At 43.2% G+C, this 25,433-nt stretch overlaps 1 protein-coding gene and 1 pseudogene across 1 annotated transcript in view; one reads left to right on the plus strand and one right to left on the minus strand.

Annotated features, from left to right (window-relative positions):
* Positions 1-24,882, minus strand: part of LAPTM4B (lysosomal protein transmembrane 4 beta) — a 42,479-nt gene extending 17,597 nt beyond the window's left edge. Inside the window, exons 1-5 of the mRNA XM_054246390.2 lie at positions 24,841-24,882; positions 12,990-13,063; positions 12,200-12,322; positions 7,120-7,218; positions 924-1,019 (exon numbers count right to left, since the gene is read on the minus strand). Coding sequence (XP_054102365.2) covers positions 924-1,019; positions 7,120-7,218; positions 12,200-12,322; positions 12,990-13,063; positions 24,841-24,853 — 405 coding nt within the window. The 5' untranslated portion in view covers positions 24,854-24,882. The remainder of the gene's footprint in view (positions 1-923; positions 1,020-7,119; positions 7,219-12,199; positions 12,323-12,989; positions 13,064-24,840) is intronic.
* LOC103788696 (cytochrome c oxidase subunit 7A2-like, mitochondrial pseudogene) lies at positions 4,844-5,187 on the plus strand (annotated as a pseudogene).
* Positions 24,883-25,433: the final 551 nt, after the last annotated feature.

Raw genomic sequence — 25,433 nt, forward strand, 5'->3', positions numbered from 1 at the left:
TCAGCCTCCTGAGTAGCTGGAACTACATGCGTGCACCACCATGCCCAGCTAATTTTTTGTATTTTTAGTAGAGACAGGGTTTCACCTTGTTGACCAGGATGATCTCGATCTCTTGACCTTGTGATCCACCCGCCTCAGCCTCCCAGAGTGCTGGGATTTAAATTCTTTTACTAAGAATATATACTTAGGGTAAGTTATGAAGACATAATAACCTTGTAGTTTTTTTTACCTACCTGTAAACATCACATTTCAGTTTATCTTCACATATAAAGTGAGATAACATAATGTCATACAATGCAGAAGTGATATCTAGAATAATATACCATGGTTTAATAATGCAAGCTTAAGATACATAATTATGGTAAGGTACATATACTATCTGTAATATGTTTTAAAATAAAACAGAGTTGAGCCACCTACATGATAATGTCCTGAAGAAAAAAGATACATTTCATTTCACTTTATTATTATTATTATTTTTGAGACGGAGTTTCGCTCTTGTTACCCAGGCTGGAGTACAATGGCGCGATCTCGGCTAACCGCGACCTCCGCCTCCTGGGTTCAGGCAATTCTCCTGCCTCAGCCTCCTGAGTAGCTGGGATTACAGGCACGCACCACCATGTCCAGCTAATTTTTTGTATTTTTAGTAGAGACGTGGTTTCACCATGTTGACCAGGATGGTCTCGATCTGTTGACCTTGTGATCCACCCACCTCGGCCTCCCAAAGTGCTGGGATTACAGGTTTCATTTCACTTTAAAGTTAAATGAATGTTTTGATAACGAAGATGAATCTTTTGATAACTAAGCAGCTCATGAGTATGTTTCAATAACAATAAAAATATAGCAGACACTAGAAACATTTAAAGATCATCATACAGCAGAGGTGTGGGTAAGATCTCTACCGTAAGTGACATCATACCTACCGTATTGTCATTGCTGGTGACGTAAACCAGGACATCGGAGGAGTTCCTGCCATTTATGTATCGGTAGCAGTTCCAAACACAACTAACCAAGTAACCCTGAAAATGAGGAGTGATTATCAGATTTTTAATTTTCAAACTGTAGGTAATTTCAAATACCACACAGATAAAGCCATATTATAAAACTTTTATTGACGTAAGCAATAAATTCACATGTTGTAACAACTCTACTAAACCAAAAGTCCTTAAAAGTACAAATATTGGGTATAGTAACTTCTTGGCACGGTGCTACTGGAGCCGTATTCTATCACACCAATGGGGGTGCCTGGAGGGTACTGCGGGAAGGTGGCAGGGAGAGGGGTTGAGAATTGAACAAGAAATTTCTAAGACTAGGTGTCTGGAAAGAACTAGCACACAATTAATATTATCGCTCCTGAATTCACAGAACCATCGAATGTATTAATCCATTTATCACCATACTTTAACTGCTTCTTTGGAAATTTTTATTCTACATGATTATCTGCAATTTTATTATACAACCAATTTTGTTTATAAAATTTCATAGCATATAAATTTATCTCAGTCAATAAAATTCACTAAAACATTTCCCTTTTATTAATGAAATATCTGACAAAGATACTTAAAAATAATGTCCAAAATAAACACTGCTTAGAAATAAAACATGAGTTCACAGGAGATGCTTAAGCTATGAGCTCTGTACTTTCATTGCATCATTTGTAATTGGATTATCTAAATACCTTAACATTAAAATTCACTGATTAAAGAAGTTTAAACACATACAGAAACTAGATTGCTAAAATCCAGGAAATACACTGCTTATGAGAATGTAAAATGGTTGTAGCCACTCTGGAAAAGTCCAGCAGTTCCTCAAAAGGTTAAACAGAGTTACAACATGATCTAGTAATTCCACTACTAGGTACTACATATATAGTACATATATATATATATATGTGCATATATATTATACATATACATATTATATACCCAAGAAAATGATGCATCCACACAAAACTTGAACGTTCACAGCAGCATGGTTCATAAAAGCCAAAAAGCAGAAGCAACCCAAATGTCCCTCAGCTGACGAATGGAGAGGCAAAATGTGGTACCATCTATACAATATGGTATAACAGCAATAAAATAAAGGGGTCGGGTACGGTGGCTCGCACCTGTAATCCCAGCATTTTCAGAGGCCGAGGTGAGTGGATCACACGAGCCCAAGAGTTCTAGACCAGCCTGGCCAGCAGAGTGAAACCCTGTCTCTAATGAAAATACAATAATGAGCCGGGCATGCCTATAATCCCAGCTAGTTGGGAGGCTGAGGAAGGAGAATCAATCGAACCGTGGAGGCAGAGATTGCAGTGAGCCAAGATCGTGCCACTGCACCTCACTCCAGCCTGGGTAACAGAGAGACTCCGTCTCAAAAATGAAATAATAAAATAAAAAAGGCAACATATTGTATCTGCATGAAATGCCCAGAATAGGCATTCTCAAGGGACTTTGCAAGGCCACATGCATTCACTTATTACATACTCCGAAGAAGAAAAATGTTGACCTGCTGTCTGTAAAGCCCAGGTACTTTTTTCATTGACCTGATTTCTTATTTAACACTTCTGCAATATTGAATTAGAACTATTTAGTGTATTTCCAAAATTAACTGGCACTGATATAGTCTTCCCATCATCTATCTGCAGTTAGGTCCTTTTCTGTCAGGACAGAGCAAAGCTGACAAGTGTCTTGTTTGGGAGCTTCAAAGAATCGTTGTGGTGGTAACATGTATCACAGAATAAGAGCAAATTTTGGTGATGAGAGGCATTAATCCAGTGAACCGATATGTGAAACCAAAACATGCATATGCCTATTTAAAAGTAACAATTACTGAGTCTTAGCCAGGCGATGTGGTTCACGCCTATAATCCCAGCACTTTGGGAGGAGGCGGCAGGGGAATCACTTGAGCCCAGGAGTTCCAGAGCAGCCTGGGCAACATGGCAAAACCTCATCTTTAATAAAAATGGAAAAATTCGGCCAGGCGTGGTGGCTCACGCCTATAATCCCAGCACTTTGGGAGGCCGAGGCGGGTGGATCACGAGGTCAAGAGATCGAGACCATCCTGGTCAACATGGTGAAACCCAGTCTCTACTAAAAATACAAAAATTAGCTGGGCATGGTGGTGAGTGCCTGTAGTCCCAGGTACTCAGGAGGCTGAGGCAAGAGAATTGCTTGAACCCAGGAGGCGGAGGTTGCGGTGAGCAGAGATTGTGCTATTGCACTCCAGCCTGGGTAACAAGGGCGAAACTCCGTCTCAAAAAAAAAAGGAAAATTTCACCTGGGTGTGGTAGTGTGTGCCTACAGTACCAGCTACTACTGGCCAGGCAGGAGGATCACCAGAGGACACAGAGGTGGCAGTGAGCTGAGATCGCACCAGGCCACTTCTCTCCAGACTGGGGCACAGAGGGAGACCCTCTCTTGAGAAAAATAAAAATAAAAAAATAAACTAATAATTACTGAGTCTTTATGTGCAAGGCATCAGTTTAGTGCTAGGAGGGATGTAAAAATGAAGGCACTGGCCAGGGCCTGCTGGCTCACACTTACAATCCCAACACTGAGGGAGGCTGAGGCAGGAGAATTACTTGAGGCCAAAAGTTTGAGACCAGCCTGAACGACATTAGTGAGACCCCCTCATCTATAAAAATATTATATAATATATAATAAAAATACATAAAATAAAATTTTATCACACACACGTACACATTTCTCCCAGGTTGGAGACATTGCTGTGAACAATTTGTATGGTGCCATTTATGAGATAATATTTGTGTTTTGCAACTTATAAAAGCAACATAGGGCAGGTTTTTCTTGTTCACTACCAAACCCCAGTACTAGAATAGAGTCTGCCACATGAGAGCTTCTTAATAAATATTTGCTGAATAAATGTGTAATGCACCTTCCCATCCATTATCTCAGTCATGCTGCAGAATGTATTAATTAGTATTGCTATTTAGTAAATAAAGAAACCAAGGCTCTGCCCACAAACCTAAAGGTAGTACTCATAAAACTGAAAAATAACTAAAAGAGTATAACTAAATGCTTGAGGGGATGGACACCCAATTTTCCATATTATTCTGCACTGTATTAAAATATCGCATGTACTCCATAAATATATACACCTACTATGTACCCCCAAAAAATTTTTTTAATTAAGTGTATTCAAAAATATCTTTTAATGTCTATATTATTAATATTATATTTTATTTTGCTATGGTTTTGCTAATTTAGACTATATGACTAGTAATGATAAACATGGTTATACCTTTATAAATAAATAAAAGTCATAGTGATAGAAGCCAACCCTAGGTCCTCTGACTCAAAGTCTGATGTGGGTATTTCAGGTAAGTTCAAGTGCAACTATTTAAAAGATTTTAAAAGCCTGTTTAAAGATAACTGGGCCAGGCATGGTGTCTCACATTTGAAATCCCAGCATTGTGGAAGGCCAAGGTGGGCAGATCATGAGGTCAGGAGATTGAGACCATTCTGGCCAACATGGTGAAGCCCCTTTTCTACTAAAAATAAAAAAGCTTAGGCCATGAAACCCCGTCTCTACTAAAAATACAAAGATTAGCCGGGTGTGGTGGTGTGCACCTGTAGTCCCAGCTACTCAGGAAGCTGAGACAGAAGGATGGAAGGAAGGAAGGAAGGAAGAAAGGAAGGAAGGAAGGAAGGAAGGAAGGAAGGAAGGAAGGAAGGAAGGAAGGAAAGAAAATTGGGGAGATTATAACTTCCCAGTTTCTGGTAGTGGCACAGTTAGCTCGGTCAGACAAACCTTCCTGCAGCAAAGATTTTTAAAATCTAGAAAAATTGAGGCGGTCATGCAGGCAGCGGACACGGGAAGCCAGATTCAAGGCATCATGTACTACAAATTTAGTGGCTTCATGCAGAAGTTGGTGGGAGCATGGGCTTCGGAGGCCTATAGCCCTCAGGGAAAGCCTGTGGTTTTCACAGAAGCACCACTTACCATATTTGCCACACCAACTAAACTGACCTCCAATTCCACAGCATAGGATTATGCTGGGAAAAACAAAGTTCCAGAGCTGCAGAATTTTTTCCAGAATGCTGATGGTACGCTCATCCACCCAAAATGAGGCCTGCCTGACCAAATACTTAACCAACCACCATGGTGCTGACCATCGGAGAGATCATCTCCTGCCTGATTGCCCTCTAAGTGGCTTCGCAGCCCAAAAGCAAATGTTAGGCTGCAGAGGACTGGTTGTTTTTTGGCATAAACCCTTTGAATTTTCCTTTTCATTGTTAATTTAGTTTTTTATTTTTATTTCTTTTGAGATGGAGTCTCACTCCTTCACCCAGGCTGGAGTACAGTGGTACAATCTTCGCTTACAGCAAGCTCTGCCTCCTGGGTTCCAGTGATTCTCCTGCCTCAGCCTCCTGAGTAGTTGGGATTACAGGTGTCCACCACCACACCCAGCTAATTTTTGTATTTCTAGTAGAGACAGGGTTTCACCCTGTTGGCCAGGCTGGTCTTGAACTCTTGACCTCGTGATCTGCCTGCCTCCGCCTTCCAAAGTTCTGGGATTACAGGTGTGAACCACCAAACCTGGCCTAAAAAATTTTTTTTACTTGGATGGCTTAACATTTTTGCAAGAAAAATAGGAGAATATGAGGACAATATTTTGGTTTGTTTATGAAAGGCATACAGCTTGCCAGAGCTCATTTGACAGTTAAAGCCATTGTTTAAAGAAATGGTGCAAGGCTGGGCACAGTGGTTCACTCCTATAATCCTAGCACTTTGGAAGGCCAAGGCAGGTGGATCAGGAAGTCAGAAGTTTAAGATCAGCCTGGCCAAGATGGTGAAACCCTGTCTCTACTAAAAATACAAAATTAGCCAGGCATGGTGGCAGGCACCTATAATCCCACCTACTCGGGAGGCTGAGGCAGGCGAATTGCTTGAACCAGGGAGGTGGAGGTTGCAGTAAGACACGATTGTACCACTGCACTCCAGTCTGGGCAGCCTGGACAGCCTGGACAATAGAGAGACTGTCTCAAAAAAAAAAAAAAAAAAAAAAAACCACAAAAAAACAACGAAAAAAACCTGGGGTCCACTGTTACTTGGGCTGGAGTGTAGTGCCGCTATTGTAGCGTACCACGGCCTCACATACTGGACTCAAGGGATCCTCTCACTTCAGTCTCCCAGAGTGTTGCCATCACAGGTGTGAGCTATCTCACCTGGTCAAATGATTTCCAATGAACCACTGTGTTTCTACTCCTTTTCATCATAGTACCTATATGAATTTTCTGCCTTAATGCAGCTTTCCAAAGTTTACTGAGGAATGATTTTTGAAGAATGAGGTAATTTTATGCCAAGATTAAGACAATGAAAGGCATTGAGATTTGAAAATTCAAAGCATGCTCATCGCAGTGGCTCACACCTGTAATCCCAAAACTCTGGGAGACCAAGGCAGGAGGCAGCCTAGGCTACATGGAGAGACCCTGCCTCACAAAAAATAAATAAGAAACAAGAAAAGGAAACAACAGTTCAAAGCATAAAGAACCAGGGAGTTTTCTACATTTTAGTAGCTCACGAGCACAAGTTATCGTGATTTTTTTTTTTTTTTTTGAGACGGAGTTTCGCTTTTGTTACCCAGAATGGAGTACAATGGCATGACCTCCACCTCCTGGGTTCAAGCAATTCTCCTGCCTCAGCCTCCTGAGTAGCTGAGACTACAGGCGCGCGCCACCATGCCCAGCTAATTTTTGTATTTTTAGTAGAGATGGGGTTTTACCATGTTGATCAGGATGGTCTCGATCTCTTGACCTCAGGATCCACCCACTTTGGTCTCCAAAGTGCTGGGATTATAGGCGTGAGCCACCGTGCCTGGCCCTGTTACACAGATCCCATAATGGATGTTGCAGTATTATATACTGTGTAATGTATAACATTATGTTAACTTATCTCTGTCCAAATATATTGTGGACCCCTTGATCAAGCTGTGGAATTTTGGTTAGTGCTTTCCTCTAATGTAGACATAAAGAACTGTCATCTTAGGAAATCAAAAAGCAATTTGGATGTCCAAAGAAAGACAACAAACTGACCAAAGTCTGTTTACCTCTTTGGCATTCAGGAATATACTGAATACTTTTAGACTATAAGTAAAATCTTCATGCTTACCTTGAAAGTCAAGATAATGCTAATAAACAGAAGAATAATAAGGACCAAACACGTAGGATTCACTGACATGACATCATCTCTGTAGGGAAAATTAGGAGGCTGCAAAAGAAAAAGGCCTCATTAGCAAATCTCGTTCATCATTCCAGAGAGTATTCCTTGGGCAGCAATTCAGACACGCTTCTCAGAAAGCAACGGATTAAAGCAGACAGCTATTATTCAGGACCAATACAAAAGTTCTAGCGTGACTCTGCCCTCCTACCACATACAAGTTAGAAGTCACCAGCCTGTATCCAGGGACATTTTGTATATCCAGGGACCTCTGAAATGTTGATTCTCTGCAAGTTCTGAACTTTTTTTTTTTTGAGATGGAGTTTCTCTCTCTCACCCAGCTCAGCTAGTTGGGAGGCTGAGATGAGCAAATCACTTGAGCCTCTGTGGCGGAGGTTGAAGTGAGCCGAGATCATGCCACTGCACTCCAGCTGCCTGGGCGACAGAGCTAGACCATGTCTCAGGAAAAAAGAAAAAAGACAGATGTGGATACATAAGCTTCCAAATACTTAAGAATTGTGATTGGCTTCAGCTGCTGTCCATCTGGGCCTCATCTATACTTTGTTTTTCTCTTCAGATGGAGTTTCACTCTGTAGCCCAGGCTAGAGTGCATGGCACAATCTTGGTTCCCAGCAACCTCTGCCTCCTGGGTTGGAGTGATTTTCTTGCCTCAGTTTCCCAAGTAGCTGGGACTACATGCATGCACCCCCACATGTGGCTAATTTTTCTGTATTTTTATTAGAGATGGGATTTCATCCGGTTGGTCAGGCTGGTTTTGAACTCCTGACCTCAAAAGATCCACCCACCTCAGACTCCCAAAGTGCTGGGATTACAGGCATGAGCCACCATGCCCAGCCTAGTTCTGAACCATTCTAAAGGGTGTATCCAGGGCAAGGGACAGAAACCTATTAAAATCCTGTTTTCCGGGCCGGGCGCAGTGGCTCATGCCTGTAATCCCAGCACTTTGGGAGGCCAAGGCGGGTGGATCACGAGGTCAAGAGATCGAGACCATCCTGGTCAACATGGTGAAACCCCCTCTCTACTAAAAATACAAAAATTAGCTGGGCATGGTGGTGCACGCCTGTAGTTCCAGCTACTCAGGAGGCTGAGGCAGGAGAATTGCTTGAATCCAGGAGGCGGAGGTTGCGGTGAGCCGAGATTGTGCCATTGCACTCCAGTCTGGGTAACAACAGCGAAACTCTGTCTCAAAAAAAATAAAATAAAATAAAATCCTGTTTTCTTTGCAAAAAGCATTTTTGTTGATGATACTTCCTTCAAGAGAGTATATTCTCTTATAACTAGCAAGTACGTCCAGGGTGGTGAGGGTGGGGCAATTAAGTCCTACCATCTGACCACAACACCAGGTCAAAGGGAACCTTTTCAGGAGGATCAAAGTCTGCTACTATGGTTAGAGGGAGTTGCCAGACATTCCCCACAAAACACTCACACAGCATTGATCAACGCCTACATCACTGGCCTAGGGAAGTGAATGGGAAGGCAGCCTACTGTGCTATCTCATCTTTCATCTCTTCACCATTCAATACTATGTGTTTGGATTCCTCATGAGCAAGATTCTAAAACAAAGTTGTTTCCAATGTTGAGGAAGAACATGGAGAAAGCCCATGACTCCTGTGTTTGGCTCCTGCTCACCAGGGTGAACACCATCTAATGGTTTTCAGAGTCTCCTTTCACTGAAAGGAAATCTAATATACTTCCTAATAATCTTAGATATTAGGACAAAATATCTAAGAAATAAAATTGACAATCTTTGTGATCAGATCATGCAATTTTATTCTTTTATTAAGAATTAAAGGCCAGGCGCAGTGGCTCACACCTGAAATCCCAGCACTTTGGAAGGCAGAGGTGAGTGGATCCCAACGTCAGGAGTTCGAGACCAGCCTGGCCAACATGGTAAAAACCCCATCTCTACTAAAACTGAAAAAATGAGCCAGGCATGCTGGCAGGCACCTGTAGTCCCAGATACTTGGGAGACTGAGGCAAGAGAACTGCTTGAACCCAGGAGGTGGAGGTTGCAGTGAGCTGAGACTGCGCCACAGCATTCCAGCCTGGGCAACAGAGGGAGACTCTGCCTCAAACAAACAAACAAATACATAAACAAATAAATTGGCTGAGCATGGTGGCTCACACCTGTAATTTCAGCACTTTGGAAGACTGAGGCAGGCAGATTGCTTGAGTATAGGAGTTTGAGACCAGCCTGGACAACATCACGAAACCCAACTCTACTAAAAATACAAATTTATTCAGGCATGGTGGCACATGTCTGTAGTCCAAAATACTTGGGAGGCTAAGGTGGGAGGATCACTTGAGCCCAGAAGATTGAGGTTGCAGGCCAGGTGTGGTGGCTCATGCCTGTAATCTCAGCCCTTGGGAGGCTGAGGCAGGTACTCACCTGAGGTCAGGATTTCGAGACCAGTCTGGCCAACATGGTGAAACCCCATCTCTACTAAACAAATATAAAAGATAGCAAGGCATGGTAGTGGGTGTCTGTATTCCCAGCTATTTGGGAGGCAGTGGCAGAAGAATCACTTAAACCCGGGAAGCAGAGGTTGCAGTGAGCCAAGATTGCATCACTGAACTCCAGCCTGGGCAAAAAGAACGAAGACTGTCTCAAAAAAAAAAAGAAGAAAGAAAGAAAAATAAAAGAAGATTGAGGTTTCGGTAAGCCTAGGTCACACCACTGTACTCCAGCCTGGGTGACAGAGTGAGACCCTGTCCCCTGGACCCCAAAAAAAGAATAAAATAACTTGGTATTGTTGGGAAATCACACTGTTCCTGTGCCTAATTTTTTTTTTTGTCCTTTAGCACTTGAAGTGGCTTCAGAATGTATCTAATCTTTAAAAGAGATTAAAATGCAAGTATGTGGCCGGGAGTGGTGGCTCACTCCTGTAATCCTAGCATTTTGGGAGGCTGATGCATGTGGATCCCTTGAGGGCAAGAGTTCAAGACCAGCTTGGCAAACATGGTGAAACCCTACCTCTACTAAAAATACAAAAATTAGCTGGGTGTGGTGCCTGGCACCTGTAATCCCAGCACTCTGGGAGCCTGATGTGGGTGGATCCCTTGAGGCTAAAAGATTGAGAACAGCCTGGCTAAGATGGTAAAACCTGTCTCTGCTAAAAATAGAAAAATTAGCCAGGCATGGTAGCAGGTGCCTATAATCCCATGTACTTGGGAGGCTGATAGAGAAGAATCGCTTGAACCAGGGAGGCAGAGGTTGCAATGAGCTGAGATCAGTTGCACCCACTGCACTCCAGCCTGGGTAACAGAGCAAGACTCCATCTCAAAAAATAAAATAAAATAGGGCCAGAAACAGTGGCTCACACCTGTAATCCCAGCACTTTGGGAGGCTGAGGTGGGGGGGTGGAATCACCTGAGGTCAGGAGTTCGAGACCAACCTGGCTAACACGGTGAACCCTGTCTCTATTAACGATATAAAAAATCAGCTAGGCATGGTGGCATGTGCCTGTAGTCCCAGCTACTTGGGAGGCAGAGGCAGAATAGCTTGAACCAGGGAGGAGGAGGCTGCAGTGAGCCAAGTTTGCACCACTGTACTCCAGACTGGGTGACAGAGCGAGACTCCATCTCAAAAAATAAAAATAAAGCTGGCCTGGTACAGTGATTACACCTATAATGCCAGCACTTTGGGAGGCCAAGGCTGGAGGATCACTTAAGTCCAGGAGTTTGAGACAAGCCTGGACAAGATGATGAAACCCCATCTCTACGAAATATACAAAACAACAACAACAACAAAATTCAGTTGGGCATGGTGGTGCATGCCTGTAGTGCCAGGTACTCAAGAGGTTGAGATGGGAGGGTCACGTGAGCCTGGGAGGTCAACACTGCAGTGCGCCATAATAACGCCACTGCACTCCAGCCTGGGTGACAGAGACCCTGTCTCAAAATACATAAATAAAGTTATAGAGGTATTCCAACCTCATAACCACTATAAGCTTCTTAATACCCAGACACTAATATTCACTCATATGGTCACAAAGGACATTTAACCATAAACTAGTCCCAAAATGATGCTTGGGAAAGAAGGGATTCTAGGGTCAAATGAATTTGGGAACTAGTGTAAAGCAGAGGTGCACTTTCTTTTGATTTTTCTTTGTTTTTGAGACGAGGCTTCACTCTATTGCCCAGGCTGGAGCACAATGGCATGATCTTGGCTCACTGCAGCCTCCAACTCCCAGGTTCAGGCAATTCTCTTGCCTCAGCCTCCTGAGCAGCTGAAATTACAGGCATGCGCCACCTCTCCCAGCTAATTATTTTGTTTGTTTTTGAGCAGAATCCTTCTTCTTCCTTTTTTTTTTTTAAAGGCTAGTCAAGTGAAGCAGTGGGACTGGAAAAGGAACAAAGAAATCCGTAACTGGCTGTGATCAATTGGTTGTAAATGCCACTGCACTCAGACCAGCCAAGTTCCACTTTCAATACACTAGCAGAGGCAAAAAGCTATCCTTTGTTGATAACTGAGAAAACTACATTTACCAAAACAAGACTCTTAGTAACTAGACTATAATTTAGATAGTCACATCAAACACCACCATCACTGCCACCAATAATAACCCCAGCCCTCAAAAATTTCTTATCAGGCCAGGCACAGTGGCTCAGGCCTGTAATCCCAGCATTTTGGAAGGCTGAGGTGGGTGAATCACCCACCTGAGGTCAGGAGTTTGAGATCAGCCCGACCAACTAAAAATATAAAATTAGCCGGGTATGTCAGTGCACGCCTGTAATTCCAGCCTCTTGGGAGGCTGAGACAGGAGAATTGCCTGAACCCAGGAGGCAGAGGTTGCAGTGAGCTGAGGTCATGTCATTGCACTCCAGCCTGGGTGGCAAGAGCAAGACTCCATCTCAAAAATAAATAAATAAATAAATAAATGGAAATTCTATCAATTTCAGCTGCAAGCTAAAAATCCTGAAATTAATGTCTGTGTCTCTATAACTCTACATCCCTTACTTAACCAGCTTTCCCTAATGAAAAGCAGCGGCAAATAAGAGGCCCACATACCAGTTGTCGTATGTATTCCTGAATGGAGTTTGGATAAACAAGCACAGTGATTGCAACCAAGGTGTTCAGGGCAAAATCAAAGATCTGGTAACAGAAGAATGGGATAATCCAGGCTGCGTGTTGCTAAAAAGAACAGAAAACAGAAGGTTAATGTGTTCAATATTACAAAATATTATTTTGTTAAATTCAAAGGAATATTTTATTACTCTGAAAGGAAATGGAAAAATTGAAATTCATTAAACCAGGTCATGGTGGAAACTTGTATGCCAAATACAAGCAGTCAACAAACAAGCTTCAGTGAACATTTCCAGGAGGTGGGGTGCGGTGGCTCACACCTGTAATCCCAGCATTTTGGGAGGGTAAGGTGGGTCACTTGAGGTCAGGAGTTCAAGACCATCCCAGCCAACATGGTGAAATCACGTCTCTACCAGAAAACACAAAATCAGCAAGGTGTGGTGGCGCACACCTGTAGTCCCAGCTACTCTAGAGGCTGAGTTGGGAGAATCGCTTGAACCTGGGAGGTGGAGGTTGCAGTGAGCTGAGATTGTGCCACTCCACTCCAGCCTGTGCGACAGAGTGGAGACCCTGTCTCCAAAAAAAAAAAAAAAATTTCCAGAACTGATTTTATTGCTTTTGCTAGTACCATCTAATACAAATGAGAGATTTAAACATTATTCAGAGATTCTTACATAAAGCTGGAAAGTCACTTCTTTCTTACTATAGATAGCAGCACAGATGAAACATGTAAGAGACCGAGGAAAAGGCCAGCATCGTACTGGAAGCTGCTTACCTTGTATGCTCCGTAAGTAGCCATGGCACATATCAGAATCATGAGAACAGAAATCGCAATGGCAATGCACATGTCTGCCAAAACATTAAAAAGAAATTTTTAAAAAAGGCAGTCAGTAGTGGATCCACTGTTTGAACACTTTTAGTCTCTCCCTAAAGGTGTTTTGTAAATAAACTGGTAAAAAGTTAGTAAAAACTTTATATTAAGTAAGAGATTATTTCAAAATAGAGAGGATACAGGTTTAGAGGTATTTTTTAATGTTTGGTCTTCTCGTCCTCTAAACTATATAAATAATGATTAGGTATTACTTTAGAGATACATAGGTGTCTAACTTCTGTTTTATAAATCCATGTGTGCCTCAAAGCTCTAATAAAAGTCTTCATAGATTCCCATCTTATTTAAAATAAAATCTCCACTTATCAAGGCCTTGATGTTCTGATTTCAGAGAATGTCTACCTCTCTAATTTTGCCCCACTTTGTCCCACTCTTGCTCGCTATAAGAGAGCCATACCATCTAATTAATTTTATTTAATTTTTATCTATCTATCCATTTATCTATTTATTTATTGAGATGGAGTCTCACTCAGTTGCCCAGGCTGGAATGCAGAGGTGCAATATCAGCTCAATACAACCTCCACCTCCCAGGCTCAAGTGAGTCTCCCACCTCAGCCCTCTAACTAGCTGAGACTACACGTGTGCTCCACCACTCCCAGCTAATTTTTGTATTTTTTGTTTCACCATGTTGGCCAGGTGGGTCGTGAACTTTTGATCTCAAGTGATCTGCTAGCCTCAGCCTCCCAAAGTGTTGGGATTATAGGCATGAGCCACCACCCCAGCCTTCTTTTTTTCTTTAGCCAGTCTCTGATAAATAAGGGGTGTTGTTCTGTCTCCCAAGCTGGAGTTGCAGTGGTGCGATCATGGCTCACTGCAGCCTCGATTGCCTGGGCATTGGCACTATGCGATTACAGACATGAGCCCCTGCACACAGCCAAACATTTCTTAAAACAACTTACCAGGTACACAAGTGCTTGTAGCACCATTAGTTGCTACAGGTAATAAATATTTAATAAATATTCTTTTATACCTACTCAATATTTAATAAGAAATAATTCTATAAAAATGAACTCCAAACTACTGGGTTTTTTAAACCCCTTTTCTTAGATCTGGCAGAACAAATGATTGTTAATGAGAAAAATAATATTGGTTTTCATTGTACATGCAACTTTTCTAAATGAAAGCTTTGAATATTTTCAACATAAAGATCTAGAGGGGAAAAAAGGATCCTTACACTAAATCTAAATTGCTAAATTGCAAATCACATCCTGATTTCAGAAACATTAAAATGTAAACAACAACAACAATATGCATCGGAGAAGCAGCTGGTGAGGAAAGGAGCAGGAAGAGAGGAATACTGGACACCAGAGCTGATCTAGCTCCTGCTCACCCAGTGGCAAATAGGCTTAGTGCATCTGTGATGGTTAATACTGAGTGTCAGCTTGACTGGATTGAAAGATGCAAAATATTGTTCCTGGGTGTGCCTGTGAGGGTGCTGCCACAGGAGATGAGCATTTCAGTCAGTGGACTGGGAGACACAGACCCACCCTCAATCTGAGTGGGCATCGTCTAATCAGCTGCCAGCCCGGCTAGAATAAAGCAGGCAGGAGAAGATGGACGAGCAGACTGGCTGAGTCTTCTGGCCCTTCATCTTTCTCCTATGATTGATGCTTCCTGCCCTCGCACATCAGAAGCCAAATTCTTCAGCTTTTAAACTCTTGGACTTACACCAGTGGTTTGCCAGGGGCTCTCAGGTCTTTGGCCACAGACTAACGGCCACCTTGTCGGCTTCCCTACTTTTGAGGTTTTGGGACTCAGACTGATCCATCACTGGCTTCCTTACTCCTCAACTGGTAGACAGCCTACCATGGGACTTTACCTTGTGATCGTGTGAGTCAATTCTCCTTAATAAACTCCCTTAAATATATCCCATTAGTGCTGTCCCTCTAGAGAACCCTAATACAGCATCCTAAGATTTCAGTAAGACATTAAGCAGAGCTTTATATAGTATTCTTGTAAGCAATGTAGGGAAATATACACCAAGAAAACTGGTTGGTTAGGCGGAACATCAAGATAAGATGCAGAGTGGCTCAACCAGCTGGCTTCCAGTGCTATTCCAAATCCACACTTCAACACCCTGTTCTCTGCCCCAGGCAGTGATCTGTGCGGCATCCCCACATACAGCTCCTCTGCCCTCCACCCTCTGGTGAGGGAATGAGATCAGATGAGGGAAGAGAGTGAGGGTGCCTTCCACTCTGAGCTCGTCTTGGGTTGGTGATAGACCTAGTCCAAATGTCACTGCTCCTCACAAACAGGTTAAACCTAGGTGGCTGTCTCATTCCCAGCGCCAGTAACTATGGCCTTCCAAGACTATCCAAGTGACTTTACCATCTCTAGTGGTATTCTCATACATACAAAGGTATACCTTTGCAAAAAATCTTCTTGAAAATAATCATCCAGACCAAGGGTGAGCCAGTGGCTCACGCCTGTGATCCCAGCACTCTGGGGCCAAGGAGGGCAGATCACTTGAGATCAGGAGTTCAAGACCAGCCTGGTCAACATGATGAAACCCCATCTCTACTAAAAACACAAAAATTACCTGGGCATGGTGGGGCACCCCTGTAATTTCAGCTACTCGGGAGGCCAAGGCAGGAGAATCACTTGAACCTGGGAGGTGGAGGTTGCAGTGAGCCAAGATGGCACCACTGTACTCCAGCCTGGGTGACAGAGTGAGACTTCAACTCAGAAAAAAAAAAATCCAAATAATTCATTAAATTATCCTTTAAAAAAAAGTCAAGATGTAGAGTATGCTCCCTTTTGAACCATGTGATTTAAAAGAAACAGTTGAAAGAATCAGAGGGAGGATGGATGGAAATACAGAGCCAGGCCAGGCATGGTGCTCACTCCTGCAATCCCAGTACTTTTGGATGCCAAGGTGGATTATCGATCGCTTGAGCCCAGGAGTTCAAGACCAACCTGGGCAACAGAGCAAAACCCCATCTCTACTAAAAATACAAGAAATAGCCGGGTGTAGTGGTGCACACCTATGGTCACAGCTACTTGGGAGGCAGAGGTGGGAGAATTGCCTGAGCCCAGGAGGCAGAGGCTGCAGTGAGCCGAGACTGTGCCAGTGCACTCCAGTCTGGGCGACAGAGCGAGATCCTGTCTCAAAAAATAAAATTAAAGTCATGAAAATAAAGAGCCAGGGCGGTTCCCCTGGCTCAGCTTCCCCTGCTGCTGTAGTTCCATTTCCTCAAGGTCGTCAGGATCTTTGTGCACAAGCCGGCAAGCTGTGCAGGCTGCCAAGGGAGATACGGTATGTGAGTAGAGAGTAGGGAGGCAGCCCAGGGCTCTTTCCATGCCCGGGAACAGTGAGCTTTAGTTTGTGATGCTGAGCGCCATCAGGAAAGCCGGCCCTCCCCAGGCTCGTCACCCTTTTTAGTTGCCGTTTCCTATTTCTGTTTTTATTATCAAAACGTTCAAACATACACATACACGTGTAAGCATACACACAGAAGTACAATGAATCTCATCACCTTTTGCTTATGTTGTTTCATCTGTGATTGCTTCGTTTTTGCCCATTCTACCATTGGTGGAAATATGGATTGTTTCCAACTTTTGGCTATTAGAAATAAAGCTACTATGACCACTTTTATACACGGCTGATGATGGATTTATGAAGCAGCCATTTCTCCAGGGTGTATGTCTAGGGCTGGGTTGTGTGGCGCTCACTCCTGGAGTGTACATGTATCAAGGAATGGAATGTGAGGCCATAACGTAGATGCACATTTAGCTTTACTTTTCCAAAGTGGTTGACATGGTTTACATTCCCAGCCATGACTGGGGAGTTCCCATTGTTCAGCATCGACACCAATAGGTTTTTGTCAACTGTGTTAATGTTGGTCATTTTGAAGGGGCACAGTAATTTACTACTGTGGTTGTAATTTACAATTCCCTGAAACTTATATGTGGAGAATACTCTTGTATGGATATCTTCTTTTGGAGGTGTCTTTCTCTTATTGATTTCACCCAGAACCATTTATTGAAAACACCATCCTGGGAACTATCCAAGATGGCCGATTGCTAACATCCGGGATTGCAGCTCTCAGTGAAGGCGCGAAGAACTAGAGGACGCCACACTTTCAGACAAATTCTGGTCGCTCACGGAGCAGAAGATCCCCAGTGGAGGAAACACACAGGTCGCCAGCGAGACTCCCATGGCCGGCGCAACGGTTCTCCTGGCACCTCGACGCGGCAGCTCTCGGAGCAGAGTAAACAGGTTCAGAGGACCCACAAGGGCCCCAGCAGGACACCAGAGCCTGGCGCAGCGGCTGTGATGGCACCTCGGCGCGGCAGGGCTTGGCGCACAGTAAACGGGACCGGTTCCCCTTCTGACCAAGGTTTTGAGCCCTGGGAAGGCAGAGTCGCCGGACACAAGAAGGAAGCCCGACAGGAGAATCCTGGGCAGAAAAGCACGATCAGTTTCAACGCTGCTGCTCTGGCCCTAGGAACTAACAACCTGGACGCCCACTCAAGAGACCTAATCTGAAAGTTGGTAATTTCAAAGACGACAGGAGGATAAATTTACAATGACGGGAAGAAACCAGCGTGAAAAAGCTGAGAATACTCAAAATCAGAATGCCTCTCCCTCTAAAGATGATCACAGTTCCACATCGACAATGGAACAAGGCTTGATGGAGAACGAGGGCCTCCTGATGACAGAATCACTCTTCAAGGAATGGATAATAACAAACTTCGGTGAGTTAAAAGAACATATTGTAGCCCAACGTAAAGAAACTAGGAACTTTGAAAAAAGGTTTGATGAAATCCTATTGAGAATAGACAACTTAGAGGAGTATGAGTGAAATAATGGAACTGAAGAATACAATACAGGAACTCCGAGAAGTATGCACAGGTTTAAACACTCAAATTGTTCAAGCAGAAGAAGGGATATCAGAGGTCAAAGTCCAACTTAAAGAAAATGTGAAGAAAAGATTAGAGAAAAAAGGATAAAAAGGAATGAGCAAAGTCTCCAAGAAATGTGGGACTATGTGAAAAGACCAAATTTACGTTTGATAGGTGTACCTGAATGCGACGGAGAGAATGAATCCAAGCTGGAAAATACCCTTCAGGATATTATTCAGGAAAATTTTCCTAAACTAGCAAAGCAGGTCAATATTCAACCCCAGGAAATACAGAGAACACTACAAAGATATTCCTCAAGAAGAGCAACCCCAAGGCACATAATCGTTAGATTCACCAGGGTTGAAACAAAGGAGAAAATACTAAGGGAAGCCAGAGAGAAAGGTCAGGTTACCCACAAAGGGAAGCCTATTAGACTTACAGCAGATCTCTCAGCAGAAACGCTACAAGCCAGAAGAGAGTGGGGGCCAATATTCAACATCCTCAAAGAACAGAACCTTCAGCCCAGAATTTTATATCCAGCCAAACTAAGCTTCACAACTGAAGGAAAAATAAAATCTTTTATGAACAAGCAAGTACTCAGAGATTTTATTACCACCAGGCCTGCTTTACAAGAGCTTCTGAAAGAAGCATTACACACAGAAAGAAACAACCAGTATTAGCCTTTCTAAAAATATACCAAAAAGTAAAGAGCACCAACATAAAGAAGAATTTACACCAACGAATGGATAAAACAGCCAGTTAACATCAAATGGCAGTATCCCTAAATTTAAATCGTCTAAATCCCCCAATCAAAAGACACAGCCAAAACCCAATGGCATGTTACATCCAGACCTGTTTCACATGCAAGGATACAGAAAGACTCAAAACAAAGGGATGGAGAAAGATTTACCAACCAAATGGAGAGCAAAAATAAATAATAAGCAGGAGTTGTAATTCTCGTAGCAGATAAAATAGATTTTAAAGCAACAAAGATATAGTGGTAAAAGGATCAATGCAACAAAAAGAGCTAACGATCCTAACACCCAGATACATAAAGACTTAGACTCAATGAGACAGAAAATTAATAAGGATATCAAGGACTCGAACTCAGATCCGGAACAAGTAAACTTAATAAATATTTATAGAGCTCTCCACTTCAAATACACAAAATATACATTCTTGTCAATACCACATCACACCTACTCATAAGTTTAAATGAAACATTGATTAGCCATTATTAATACCCAATTTTTTTCAGAATAAAGCAATTATTTTCGTTTACTCTCCCTCTTTCTCTCCCTCTTTCTTCCTCTCCTTTACTTATTTTTTTTTTCTTTCCTTCTCTCAAAAAAAGAAATCAACTTGTAAACCTCTAGATCCAGGTCGGCAATGTCTTTCTCATTGCTTGATTTCCTTCCTTCCCTTCCCTCCCTCCCTCCCCCCTTCCTCCCTTCCTCCCTTCCTTCCTTCCTTCCTCCCTTCCTTCCTTCCTTCATCCCTTCCTTCCTCCCTACCATCCTCCTTCCCTCAAAAAAAAAAAAAAAGAAAACACCATCCTTTCTCAAGTAAATGCAGTGGTATCTTTAGCCTAAATCCAGGGACTGTATATATAAGTAGCCATCATTTTTTGACAACCTATTTGGCCATTCTTTCTTCAGGATAACTTTGTCTGCCCAGAGAAGACGATAAGTTTGACTAGAAAGACAAATCTGCCACAAAATTAATTAGAAATTAATCTGGATGAACTGCTGTTTGATATTATGCATAGCGCGGACATCTGAGGTTATAATCTTTGCCAAACAAAATTTCACAAATAAAATTCCATGAAATCTACCTCTACTCAAAGCTGAGTGTGTAACACCGTATGTCACACATACATGCTTTTCAATCATTACTCTTTGAGCTTCTAAGTCAGTGGACTGAACTACTTTAACTTTTTATTCTAAAGTTATTTTAGACATATAGGAAAGTTACAAACACAGCAGAATTCACCTACACCCTTGACCCGGCTTCCCTTATTAACAATTTACCTAGCTCTAGCATGACTACCAAAGCCAGGAAATTAACATTCGTACAACACTATTAATTAAACTGTGCAACTAATTTGAATTTCACCTGTTCCCCCTCAATGTCCCTTTTCTTTTCCGGAATCTAATCCAGGATCCCACACTGCATTTAACTGTGTCTCTTCCAGTCTATGACAGTTCCACATTCTTTCCCAGTATAGTCAATTGAAGCTGGGTAGGGTGGCTTATGCCTGTAACCCCAGCACTTTGGGAGGTTGAGGAGGACGAATTACTTGAGCTCACGAGTTTAAGACCAGCCTCGGCAACATGGCAAAACCCCATCTCTACAAAAAATTACACAGGCGTGGTGGCTCATGCCTCTAGTTACAAGCTACTTGGGAGGCTAAGGTAGGAGAATTGCTTGAGTCCAGGAGGTAGAGATTGCAGTAAACCCAGACTGTCTGCCACACAGCACTCCAGCCTCGTGACAGAGTGTAACTCTGTCTCGAAAAAAATTTTTTAAAGCTATTTCCTTGTATTTTCTTTTTTTATTCCAGTAGATTCTCCTATATGCCTTGTTTTAATATAAACAGGAATTTAGCTTTCTTTTACCAGATCATGGGGGGGGGAAATCATATGCAAAAGTGAGAAAGAGTTGTACTCTGTCGAGCTGAATGAAATCTTCAGACAGCTATCACCACTGCAAAAAGATATCAAGATAAAATTGCTATATTAACTTTCATAGTTTTTTTTTTGTTTTTTTGAGACAGGGTCTGGCTTTGTCGCCTAGGCTGGAGTGCAGTGGCACAGTCTCAGCTCACTGCAACGTCTGTCCCCAGGCTCAAGCAATCTTCCCACCTCAGCCTCCTGAGTAGCTGGGATTACAGACATGCACCATCACACCCAGCAAATTTTTGTATTTTTAGTTGAGCAGGGTTTCACCATGTTGCCTAGGCTGATCTCGAACTCCCGAGCTCAAGCAATCCACCCATTTCAGCCTCCAAAGTGTTGGGATTATAGGTGTGAGCCACTGTGCCTGGTCTAACATTTCTTATTCTCTCTATTCTGAATGACCCCCATTACTCATATGAATTCTTCCAGAAAGAATAGTGAGTTTAATTAATGTTTAATGAATGTCACTCTGCTTTCTTTCTCCTCAGACTAAAGCTACACAATTCCAGTAGCAGGATCCCCTTTCTTAGGTAATTGAAGTTAGGAAAAGAAGTTGTAAATGCTAATGCTATGGTTCTATCTGGATCGAATAGTAACACTGCAGGCCTTATTCTCATCACCAGAGATTAAGCTGGGTAGTGACTATCTGACATCATAGGTTAAATTTAGCTAACTTAAAAGGCTTGCTGGTACTTAAGACTTTAAAATATTAAGGCCAGGTGTCTGGCTCAAACCTGTAATCCCAGCACTTTGGGAGGCCGAGGTAGGTGGATCACCTGAGGTCAGAAGTTTGAAACCACCCTGACCAACAAGGTGAAACCCTGTCTCGAAGAAGGAAGAAAAGGAAGAAGAAGAAGAGGAAGAAAAAGAAGAAGAAAGAAAAAGAAAGAAGAAGACTTTAAAATAGTAATAGTTTTACAATGTCCTGGATGTTAATTCCAGTGCATTTGTGGTATCTCTTGTATTTTATATATATCAAAGGATTGAATAAATAGTTTGTAATTACTTTCTTTTTTTTTTTCCTCAGAGTCTTCCTCTGTTGCCCAGGATGGAGTATAGTGGCATAATCTCAGCTCACTGCAGCCTCTACCTCTCAGATTAAAGCAATTCTCCTGCCTCAGCCTCCCAAGTACCTGGGACCACAGGCACGTGCCACAATACAAAATACAACAATTTTTGTATTTTGAATAGAGACAGGGTTTCGCCATGCTGGCCAGGCTTGTCTTGAACCCCTGACCTCAAGTGATCTGCTGGCCTTGGCCTCCTAAAGTGCTGGGATTACAAGTATAAAGTACCACACCCAGCCTGTAATTACTTTCTATCATTTAAATCACATGGTTGACTGGGCGGGGTGGCTCATGCCTGTAATCCCAGCACTTTGGGAGGCCCAGGCCGGGAGATCACGAGGTCAAGAGATCGAGACCATCCTGATCAACATGGTGAAACCCCGTCTCTACTAAAAATACAAAAATTAGCTGGGCATGGTGGTGAGCACCTGTAGTCCCAGCTACTCGGGAGGCTGAGGCAGGAGAATTGCTTGAATCCAGAAGGCGGAGGTTGCGGTGAGCCGAGATCGTGCCATTGCACTCCAGTCTGGGTAACAGTGAAACTCTGTCTCAAAAAAAAAAAAGAAAGAAAGAAATCAAGACCATCATGGCCAACATAGTGAAAACGCATCTCTACTAAAATTTCAAAAAAAAACTGACCGGGCCTATAGTCCCAGCTACAGGGAGGCTGAGGCAGGGGTTCCGTCGCTTGAACCCAGAAGGCCAAGGTTGCAGTGAGCCGAGATAGCGCCAGTGCGCTCCAGACAGGGGACAGAGCAAGACTCTATCTCAAAAAAAAAAAAAATCAGATGGTTATAAAGAGTCACCTTTGCTCCAGTTCCCAACAAGTTCCTCATCTCCATCTGATACCACCTCAGCCCAGAACTTCTTATTCACACCACTATCAGCATTTTTGTCAAAGCCATTCAACAAATCTCTAAAAAGTTCCAAACTTTCCCACTTTTTTTTTTTTTTTGACATGGAGCCTCGCTCTGTCACCCAGGTTGGAGTGCGGTGGCTTGATATCCTCTCACTGCAACTTCTGCCTCCCGGGCTCACTGCTTCCTCTGCCCCCGGGTTCAAGCAATTCTCCAGCCTCAGCCTCCTGAGTAGCTGGGATTACAGGTGTGCACCACCACGCCCAGATAATTTTTGTATTTTTAGTAAGGATGGGATTTCACCATGTTGGCCAGGCTGGTCTCGAACCCCTGACTTCGTGATCCACCCACCTTGGCTTCCCAATGTGCTGGGATTACAGATATGAGCCACCTCACCTGGCCACTTTCCCACATTTTCCTATCTTCTTCTGAACCCTCCAAACTGCTCCAACTCAGTTCCAAAGTCACTTTCACGTTTTCATATATCTTTTCGGTAACACCCCACTCTACTGGTACCAATTTACTGTATTAGTCCATTTACACGGGGCTGATAAAGACACACCCAAGACTGAGGAAGAGGTCTAACTGGACTTACAGTTCCATTTGGCTGGGGAGGCCTCAGAATCAAGGCAGAGGGTGAAAAGCATTCCCTCCATGGCGATGACAAGAGACAAGGAGGAGAAGCAAAAGCGGAAACTCCTGATAAACCTATGAGATCTCGGGAGACTTATTTATTATCACGAGAATAGCAAAGGAAAGACCGGCTCCCATGATTCAATTAACTCCACGTGGGTCCCTCCCACAATATAGGGGAATTCTGGGAGATACAATTCAAGTTGAGATCTGGGTGGGAACACGACATACCTATCAATCCCTAACAACTGTGCTCAGCTAGTTACTGAAATTAAAGTCTAGTTTTGCCCCCCAGGTCTGTTCCCACTTCCTGGCTCCCGACTTTCTCAGCTCAGTAAAGACGCAGGTCATCTCCTCAAGCTGGAAAGCAGAAGTTATCTTTGATTCCTCCGTTTCCTTCACTGCCCAAACCAGCAAATTCTGCCAAATCCCTCCCCATTCTCTATCCCCAGTGCAGCCTAGGTGGTATCCCCAATACCACTCTCTCAGCCTCTGTGCTCACACACACAGTCCCCCAAATGCACCCTCCACTCAGCAACAAAAGGGATCTTAAATGCACACATCAGTTCATGCATTTAGTTAAAACCACTGAACAAGCCGAGCGCGGTGGCTCACGCCTGTAATCCCAGCGCTTTGGGAGGCCGAGGCAGGTGGATCACAAGGTCAAGAGATCGAGACCATCCTGGTCAACATGGTAAAACCCTGTTTCTACTAAAAATACAAAAAATTAGCTGGGCATGGTGGCGTGTGCCTGTAATCCCAGCTACTCAGGATGCTGAGGCAGGAGAATTGACTGAACCCAGGAGGTGGAGGTTGTGGTGAGCCGAGATCGCGCCATTGCACTCCAGCCTGGGTAACAAAAGCAAAACTCCGTCTCAAAAAAAACCACTTTTTCTCACTTGGAGAAACAGAGCCCTCACCATGTCTTTCGAATGCTTCCTATCTAGCTCTAAAACTGCGTGCTGAGCCACTCTCTCACTCCCGTCTTATTTGATCCAACACTTTTTACGAAAAACTCATTTGAAGTCTCCAAAGCCAATGAGAAATAAATCTGTACTCTCTTCTGTCTCAGATCATGCACAGCACTGCCCCTCTCCTTTGCCATGGACTCAGCATGATTATGATTATAAAATGATTAGGCTGCAGTGATCTCGAAGCTGGGAGCCTAGCTTCCTCCCTACTTACCCCACATCCACACCTCTGTACATATTTCCATTCACTGGAAACACATCCTAAATTCCCCCAAATAATCTGCAACGTCATTTCTAGAATGGAAAAGAATCACGTCCTAGAACAAAAACAAATACTGAAACATAATAGAAGACACAAGGAGATAAGCATGAGCTTTTCACTTTCCTTCCTGCCATTTATACCTCGTCCTCTCAAAAAAGGCCAAAAGGCCCATGGTAGAAAGTCTACGACAATGCAACAGTTTTTTAAATGAGTAAGTTAACATGAGATGAGAAAAGATCTTATTTAGACTCTTGCACCTAGAAGACAGTCAGAATGCTGGACCCACATAAGTATTTATTGATTTATGATGACAGAAAGTTATGTATCAGCTCAAATGGGCTCACGAGTCAATATTTGTAATTTAATAGGAAGTACTGGAGTCAGATTCCCCGCCCTTGAAAATACCAAAGTATCTACTACTTACTGGCATCATCCATGAACTCAAAGTCACCGCCCAGTTCAGAACTTGAAAAGGGATACTGATCCGGGTCAGCCAGGGCACTCAGTAAAATCAACAGTACCACGGCATTGATGATCTGCAATAAGAAAAAGAGAATGTAAGTAACTCCAGGATGCGGTCCTTATCAAAGAAAACTACACTGACCACATAGTCAGGTTGGTGCCAGGCAACATCCTCGGTGGCTTGACTCTCAAGCCCCACCCATGGAGGGAGCAGACAGACATTCCCAAGGCAGAAATCCTGCCAGCCCATTCAGTTGCAGCCAGGTGCACAAGGCTTGGAGTGAAGACAACAGCGGGATTTCACCTTGTTCTCCCCTGGCCCAGGCACCACAGAGCAGGGAACACATACACACACAGGCAGCAGCCCTGGTGCCCGTGGTTGGAAAAAGCACAAAAACTTTCCAGTTAGTCAACTATGATCTGGAGCTAAAGGTGAGTAACCCCCAAGTTGTCTCAGTTCATCAAACATTTTTCACAGGTTCGAACCAGTGGAGCTTCGGGAGCTTTGAAGCCATCTAGGAAGCAGTTTCAGAGAATGAATGCAAAGCTACATAG

The sequence above is a fragment of the Callithrix jacchus genome, chromosome 16, assembly GCF_049354715.1.
Source record: "Callithrix jacchus isolate 240 chromosome 16, calJac240_pri, whole genome shotgun sequence".
Classification (NCBI taxonomy): Eukaryota; Metazoa; Chordata; class Mammalia; order Primates; family Cebidae; genus Callithrix; species Callithrix jacchus.